At 44.8% G+C, this 7,916-nt stretch overlaps 1 protein-coding gene across 1 annotated transcript; it reads left to right on the top strand.

Annotated features, from left to right (window-relative positions):
- Positions 1 to 7,817, top strand: DPAGT1 (dolichyl-phosphate N-acetylglucosaminephosphotransferase 1). The gene is made up of 9 exons (XM_033081646.2): positions 1 to 249; positions 2,267 to 2,387; positions 2,473 to 2,686; positions 3,224 to 3,370; positions 3,503 to 3,587; positions 4,299 to 4,487; positions 5,520 to 5,607; positions 5,962 to 6,117; positions 7,251 to 7,817. Exons 1-9 carry the CDS (start codon positions 95 to 97, stop codon positions 7,314 to 7,316), a joined length of 1,221 nt encoding a protein of 406 aa, XP_032937537.1. The 5' UTR covers positions 1 to 94; the 3' UTR covers positions 7,317 to 7,817.
- The last annotated feature ends 99 nt before the right edge of the window (positions 7,818 to 7,916 follow it).

The raw sequence follows: 7,916 nt of genomic DNA, 5'->3' as shown, positions 1-7,916 counted from the left end.
CGCGAGGGCCCCGCGCATCCGGCGCCGCCCGCGTAGCGCCCGGCCGGGAAGGCGGTGGGCAGCGCCCTTGGAAGGGGTAGCGCCCTCGGTGGCTATGGCGGCCTGGCCCGCTGTGCCCCTCCTCATCAACCTCGGTGGGTCGCTGCTGGGCTTCGCGGCCACGCTCACGCTGATCCCGGCGTTCACGGACCACTTCCTCGCCGCGCGGCTCTTCGGGGAGGACCTCAACAAGACCTCAAGACGGCCCGTGTGAGTAGCGCTGTCCTCCGGAGGTGGCCCGTGGGGCCGGCCCGGGCACGGCTGACTCCCCCCGCTCTACTGAAGCGCGGAAAAATTCTCTATAAGACACAAAATAAGTTAAAAGAGTAGGTATGTATTTATTCAGCGCTGACGTGCCATGGGTGATAGCTCCTCCAAAAACATGCACACACCTTTGGCGACCTGCGCCTCTCCTTTTATTCTCTACAAACTAGTACTACACAATACGCCTAATACACACTCATTTCCTAATTCCCCCTTCATATTAAAATTAGCTCCACGCCTTTTTGCGGCTGCGCATCGTTCCCTTCTGGTTGCTCTGGTGGTCGTGTGGTGAAATAAACATCCTTCCCTCTCCGTTGAACCTTTCACCTTGCCTTCTTGCGCATGCTCTCTTTTTAGTCCTTTGGTCATTTTCCAGACTTTGATACCAATTTTCCTAGTTCGGGGGTCTAAGGACCCCCTTATCCTGTGGTGCCTTTGTCCTTGCATCCCGTTTGTGCATTCTAGCCCTTGACCCCACCTTGTAGCCTTGCTCTCCTCCTGTTCTTGTAAGCACTGTAAAATTACAGTAAACATACAGTTTTGTCAGCCTCCTTTTAGTCAAAGCATTATCTTGATTCTTGATTCTTCTCAATTTCTCTCAGTCCCCCTTTTTCTAGAAAATTAGTAAATTCTTTTACTTTCTCAATTCTGCCCATCTGTTTGGGTCCCAGTGTGGATTTTGGAGTAGGAAATATTCTTTCACATCTAATTGTTGGGTTTTGTAATCATCTTCTACCAGATGCCCTGCCGTTTTTATAATTAATTGTTTTTCTGTCTCAGTCAATGCATCCAATAATAATTGCATATCTCTGCAATCTGGATTGTGTTGTTTTATTATCCTTCGCAGACATTAATTGGATCGCTGCAGTAATGTTTAGCAACCTTTTCCCATGCCTCCAAGTCAAGGGTGGAGAAGGGAACTTTAACCAATACCATTCCTCCCTGTGGTCCCACAGCCTCTCACAGAGGTGCCTGTAATATGTGTGTCTGTTGTCTAATCCAGTGTGCGATCGGGGTGGGGGGTCTGCCTTCTCTGAATCTACATGCTCATCCTCATCCCTTTCCTGTCTTATGTGGGGAGGCGTGAGCAAATCGTCTGCCAGATCTTGTTCCTGGGCCACAGTCTGGTAAACCTTATCCGATTTTGTACATCTTTGCCCAATAATACATGCTGAATAACACCACTTAAGCTTTCCTCTCTGAGTCTTAGTCTCCTTTTCTAGGGCCAATACCAGGGGCTCAGATGGAGCCCTGATCCCACAGTCCCTCTGCCATTCGGAGTGATTTCAACACTCCGAATTTCGGGGAGAAAAATATATCGGCATATGTTCACTGTCCACTTCCCTCCTAAGAAATAGCATGAGCTGTAATAGCGTGTTACAATCCAATGTTTCACTAGGTGGCCACTTCGCTCTATTGTCTAATTTATAGAATGGCCACCAGTCCTTCCAAAATCTAATAAGGTCTCTCTTGTTTTCTGTGCCCCCATGCCCAGCAACATCTTTCCAATGTGCAATACTACAGCCTAGTGGACTGGCCTTAGGGATCTCTTTACTTTCCAGTTCCCATTATCTTCTCCTTCTTGTCCTGTCCCGTTTCCACCCAAACTTTTCCTCACACAATTTCACTGTTCCTTCTCAGTATTCTTTCCACGCACAATCCCAGTTTGTGGGCACCCAATGTGACTTTCCACACACTAACTTCAGAATTTCAGGTTCAACATTGACTTGATTAGGATAGTTTTTCAGTTCACACTTGGGCCATATGCCCTGCTGGTTATTAGAACAACAATACCAACGTCTTTCACAATCTTTGCACTGTAATAAAATCCATGCCAAGTGCTAACCCCTTAGTCCTCTGATGGCTCTAAATCTCCACAAAGACAAGCTATTCCGTTCACCCCCCCAGAATACTCAGAGTCTCTACTGTGAGAATTCTCAATTTCTGTCTCACTACCTTCCAGCCCCGAAGCACAGGGTGTGATTAGCGGTGCCGTGTTCCTGATCATCCTCTTCTGCTTCATCCCTGTGCCCTTCCTGAGATGTTTTGTGGAGGAGCAGTGTGCGGCCTTTCCTCACAACGAGGTGAGGCTCTTCCAGTACTGCAAGCGTGGAAGGCAGGGGTAGGGAGTGGCCACCGGTGACCGGGGTCCTGTTCTCTGTCCTGCAGTTCGTGGAGCTCATCGGTTCACTCCTTGCCATCTGCTGCATGATTTTCCTGGGCTTTGCAGATGATGTTCTGAACCTGCGCTGGCGCCACAAGTTGCTTCTTCCTACCATGGCTTCCCTCCCACTGCTCATGGTTTACTTCACCAACTTTGGGAACACGACCATTGTGGTGCCTAAGCCCTTGCGGGTGCTGCTAGGCATGCACTTGGACTTGGGTAAGTTAGGAATCAGCAGAAGCCGTCATCCACATGGCAAGCAGTCAGTGGAAGGGAACACATGAAGCACTTTATGCTGCAGAGGGAGCAGACTAAGGATTTGCTTAAGTAGCCAGTAAGAGAGTGGCACTCCACCCACTAAACATTCGGCTGGAAAGAACATCCAGAAACACAGCACACAGAAATCCAGCATAGACAGACACCAGTCATTTCCCCATGATCCTGGCAATACAGGCAAGTACTGGGGCACACAGCACATGGCTGATAACACCGGGATGTTAGAAAGACAGGACCAACACTACAGCTGGCTGCCATGTCACAGCAGTTTGCCGCAGCCACGGTGCTGTACCTATATGTATACGACAGCCAACTCACAAGAGAAGAAGCAATCTATCTGTAAGCTACCACTATCAAAACTCACTGAGATTGTTAGGTAATAGGTTGGTGTATAAAGCAGGAAGTGAGAGCTTCAATGAATTGGTGTAGGGCCTGCTTTGCCTCCAAATACTAAAGCATTTGGCTTGCTCTGATCGGCAGGTATCCTCTACTACGTGTACATGGGTATGCTAGCAGTGTTCTGCACTAATGCCATCAACATTCTCGCCGGAATTAATGGAATTGAAGCAGGACAGTCGCTGGTGATAGCTGCTTCCATTATCATATTCAATATTGTAGAGTTAAATGGTAAGGACAATAACAAACATTTGTGGGCACAGAAAGCAAAGGGAGATTGCATTCTAGATTTCAATAGCTGGTATGACTAAAAATGAACCAGTCTTGTCTTACCACAAATACATGTTTTTCTTTTTTCTGTAGGGGATTATCGAGATGATCACATTTTTTCTCTCTACTTCATGATTCCCTTTTTTTTTACCACGCTGGGCCTATTTTACCACAACTGGTAAGAGGATAGACATTCGGAACTTGTTTGGAAGCATCCTTTCCCTCTAGTTTCTCCCTTTTCTGTTGGAATCTGAAAAAGAGAGGCCTCTCTGAATTCTCCAGAGAGAGAGAGCAGAGTGCAGGGTTTCAGTTAAAACCTTTGGATGGATTAAAGTAGATTAAGCCACTCATACATGAAATAGAGGTGTAAGTTTAAGTTTTAAGTAAGTAAGTGTAAGTAAGTAAGGATATGTTTTAAGTGCCTTAAAAACTAAAAGCCTTAGATATCAATCTAGAAAGCGAGAGTTCCAAAACATAGTTCCAGACATAATAAAAATACAGTACGAATACTGCTTACATTTTTCAGATAGAACAGATAGCCTTTAGTACTAAAAAGCTAGAACAAACAAAACCAAGAGAGGCTTCTTGCCAGAACCAAGAATGCAACGCATTGATGGACCAGTAGCTTTTCTTTGTATCAGAACAAATGTGGTCACACCAGCTCACCCAATACACTCACAGAATACACTCTCGCTGGCTGTCTTTTCATACCATATTCTCCTCACGTCAGGTGGTGGGTCCCAGTCCTGCAGTTCTTAGAATACCTACAATTGTTTTCAGGTCCCCATTGGACCCTAACTGCAATGTGGGCATGAATCCAGTGGTTATAAATAGCCATTTTCATGGCCACAGCAGTCACACCAGACCTTTTCTGCTCCATGGATTGCAGGTACCCATCTCGAGTGTTTGTTGGGGATACCTTCTGCTACTTTGCTGGCATGACCTTTGCTGTGGTGGGGATCTTGGGACACTTCAGCAAAACAATGCTGCTTTTTTTCATCCCGCAAGTACTCAACTTCCTCTACTCATTGCCTCAACTCTTCCACATCATTCCTTGTCCCCGTCACCGGCTACCGAGGTAAAGTACCAAGTGACCTATAGTGGTGCTACAGGTTGTGTCTGTTGCCTCCGACACCAGCTGAGAAAGGTGGTGGAAGGTGCTCTTTTTAAAAGCCATTATATCTTTAATAGACAGCAGCTCAGTCTGCCAGCTGCAGTCAGATCATACAGTAGCGGTTTCTCAAAGAAGGGAACTTTTCCTGACCAGCCCTCCCCTCAGGATACAGAATAATTTTTAACAAGGTTAGAACATGATGATTCCAACCTACAAGATGAAGGGAAATTTGCACAGGCTGCTTTTAATGCTGTGGCAGTGGGATCTGATAAGATTTCATAGTAGCAAGCATTCTGTAGCACTATGCCACATCAGCAATTCTCTCTGCAGGTGTTAGATTCTTCTATTTTATTCTCTAAACTACACAGCATATATTGGGGGTGCAATGGGAAGGAGTTTTCTCTGCCCCCTTGAGGGGCTTAATACCAGCAGCTGTTGTTAAGTGCATCAGGTTATTCCTGTTGCTTCTGTTGCCTGAAAAGGCTGACCTGGAACAGAGACGAGACAGAGCAAAAGGAATAAAATAGGTATTTATTGCAAGGATACACCTTGGGCAGTGCAAGAGCCCAGCCAGGGCTACACCCAAATCAAATTCAAGATGTGTCCCAGTCATGAGCTTTACACTTTCATAAGTTTTGGTTCATCTACATATTGGGGTCAATTATCCACCCACAGCCCCAGGCTATGAAGTCTCAGCCCCCTGGCTTGCTCTCTTTCCCTCACCGTTGTTTCTGCTTTTTGCATAACAGTTGTCCTTGATTCTCTAGCTAGAAATGGATTGTTTTGTCTAACTACCCTGTGAAGAGAACTTACTAACACCTAATATGAAGTTCCAGAGTTACACGCTAAGCAGCAGACATATATCTGAAAAATATAAAAGCTAAAACCCAAGGCATCACTTCCACCACTGGATTTCTTTCTCAGCTGTAGATCTAAATCTGATTACAAAGTGATCTCTTTGTTGTATCTGGACTAAATTTTAAATGTTTCTTTTAGGCTTAATCCTAGTACAGGGAAGTTGGAGATGAGCTATTCCAAGTTCAAAACTAAGAGCCTCTCTGCCCTGGGAACAAACATTCTGAAGGTAATATGTGGAAAACATTCAAAATTCAGATGCATTTTCGAGCAATCTTCAACTGCAAGAGAGATGGTATGGGAGAAAATGCAGAACTTCTGGGTTCAGTAGTTATTGCCTGGCTCAGATCTGGAAGAAAGTCTATTACCATCCCTCACAGTCACTAAATTGTGTTAATAATCAGTCTTTCAGAGTAGCCACACATATAGAAGTGCCCCAGGACCATCATAAATCTGTCCTATCTTTTCAGTAAGAGCACAAGCAGGATTTCAGGGAAGGTACAACAAAAGGGTTCTTGAGCAAGACTGGCCAGTGAACACCAAACATACCTGGTGAAATAGCGTGCAATATTTCTTTCCTCAGGTAGTCAAGATCTTGCACATAGTAGATGTGAAGAGTGGAACAGATGAAGATGGCGAATACACTGAATGCAATAATATGACACTTATTAATTTTGTCATAAAGCTGATTGGACCCACCCACGAGCGAAATCTCACTCTCCTGTTGCTACTCATTCAGGTCAGACAAAGGGTTCCTCCAGTAGAAAGATTTACTCTGCAATAGAAACAGATCCAAGTCAGTCTGAGTTGTTTTAAGGGGAAAGGGGAAAGTAAAATGTCATGCTCTTTACAAAAGGTGCAGTGGAGCTTGGGGAGAATAAGAGGCTTACACACCTTAAGGAGGAAAAAAATTCCCACACTTCCCTGTTCATTGAGAGCTTATAAGGAAGGTTAGCTTAAGAAGATTCCCAAGGCACAAGTCATTGGTTGCAAGAAAAACATGAGGACAGCAGAGTGCCTTGTCACTTTGACTTAAAACAGCCTTTTAGTGTGTTCCTGTTTTTCAGTAATACCAAATAACAGTGTCAGAGTTGTCATCAAGTGTAAGCGTGGCACGTAGCTCAGCAGTCCCTCGGTCTGCAGGAGCATTTTGAAGCCACTTGGAGAACAAGGGTGCGCTTCACAGATACTGCCACTACCTCTATTCAGCATGTGAATTCTCGAGCACAGTGTAGTAAAAATGCCACTTTTGGAAAGACCTGCATTGGTTAACTGCCCACAATAAAATCCTTCTTTTCATTCTCAGATTTAAGATAAGGGATTCTTACCTTATTAGGAAGGAGAAAGCCAGATTCCAATTTGGGAGGAAGGACTTTCAGCGAAAGCCTGTTGAACAGGGTTCAGGCAGATGACATCGGGGATAGGAGAAGACAGGAAGTACATAGCACTTAACCTTGATCCCAGTCATAGCAGAGATGTCCTGACTGTCTTACTGTAAGGATGCTGAATTGAGCTTTGACATAAGGTATTTTCCATTACAAGCCATGGGGTTTGTGTTATAATATAGGATCCTTAAGGCAGAAGGAGTTGTTGCTAAACGTTTGTCTCATCCATATCTTCTTAGAATGCAACTGTGTGCAGGCACGTGGAGAAAACTCCCACTGATACCCAAAATCCTCAGAGAAACAAGGTCTTAGGATAGACTTCTGCCATTGGTCTTCCTATACCTAAAAAATGTACCCTTTTTGTTGCTGTGTTATGAAATGAGGCATGCTGGAAAGCTTAGCAAAGCCATTTGGAAAGGAGGAATCAGATAGCCTGTAAGCCATTTGACAGTATAATGTTTCTGTTGTGTGTCTGATTTTTACCTAGGTCCTTGGCAGCACGATTGCATTTTCGATCCGGTACCAACTAGTGCGCTTGTTCTATGATGTCTGACTGGACTGTCAGGAGCAAGGGAAAAGAATTCTACCTGCCAGTCCATTTTCTCCAGTTGCTTGACCAAATGATTGAACTGATCTTACTCCCACCCTCTGAGAACCTCAGAATACCTGTCAAAACGCAAGCAACTGCTTTGCGTGGGCTAGTTTTGAACCGGGATGTTTTTTGTGCACCAAAGGCTTTTGTCCAATTCTGTGATAGAAAAGATTCACTGCTATTTGGACATCACTGTTATTAGGAATACCTTTTAGAGGGGAAGCAAATGACAGCACTTAGGGAAAGTGGGAAAGATGGAATCTCTATACATCTAACAGAGGCATTACTGTTCACCAAGAACAAAAACAGCAACTTTAATTTCTGTGAGCATAATAAGTAAACCAGACTCCGCTCCTGGCTTCTTCAATCCTGTTTTTGGTCCATGGACATAGAACGACATGTGATAACCCATACTCAAAACTCAGAGCGCTCCAAGAATAAAATAATTCATGGTACCCTTTACCCTGCAGTGCTTTGCCTTGACAATACTGACATGCAGTGAAACTAGGTTGTGTGGTCCATCTCTAGCTTTCTACCCTGTCAAGCAACTGATCATTTCTA

The sequence above is a fragment of the Catharus ustulatus genome, chromosome 28 (genome assembly GCF_009819885.2).
Source record: "Catharus ustulatus isolate bCatUst1 chromosome 28, bCatUst1.pri.v2, whole genome shotgun sequence".
In the NCBI taxonomy this organism is placed as follows: domain Eukaryota; kingdom Metazoa; phylum Chordata; class Aves; order Passeriformes; family Turdidae; genus Catharus; species Catharus ustulatus.
The sequence above is the reverse complement of the archived record's forward strand: the minus strand, read 5'-3'. Positions and strand labels throughout refer to the sequence as shown.

Coding starts and splice junctions, on each gene's coding strand:
- DPAGT1 (XM_033081646.2), top strand. CDS start 95: ATGGCGGCCTGGCCCGCTGTGCCCCTCCTCATCAACCTCGGTGGGTCG. Junction 2,687..3,223: donor AGGCATGCACTTGGACTTGG/GTAAGTTAGGAA, acceptor TCTGATCGGCAG/GTATCCTCTACTACGTGTAC. Junction 6,118..7,250: donor TCCTGTTGCTACTCATTCAG/GTCAGACAAAGG, acceptor ATTTTTACCTAG/GTCCTTGGCAGCACGATTGC.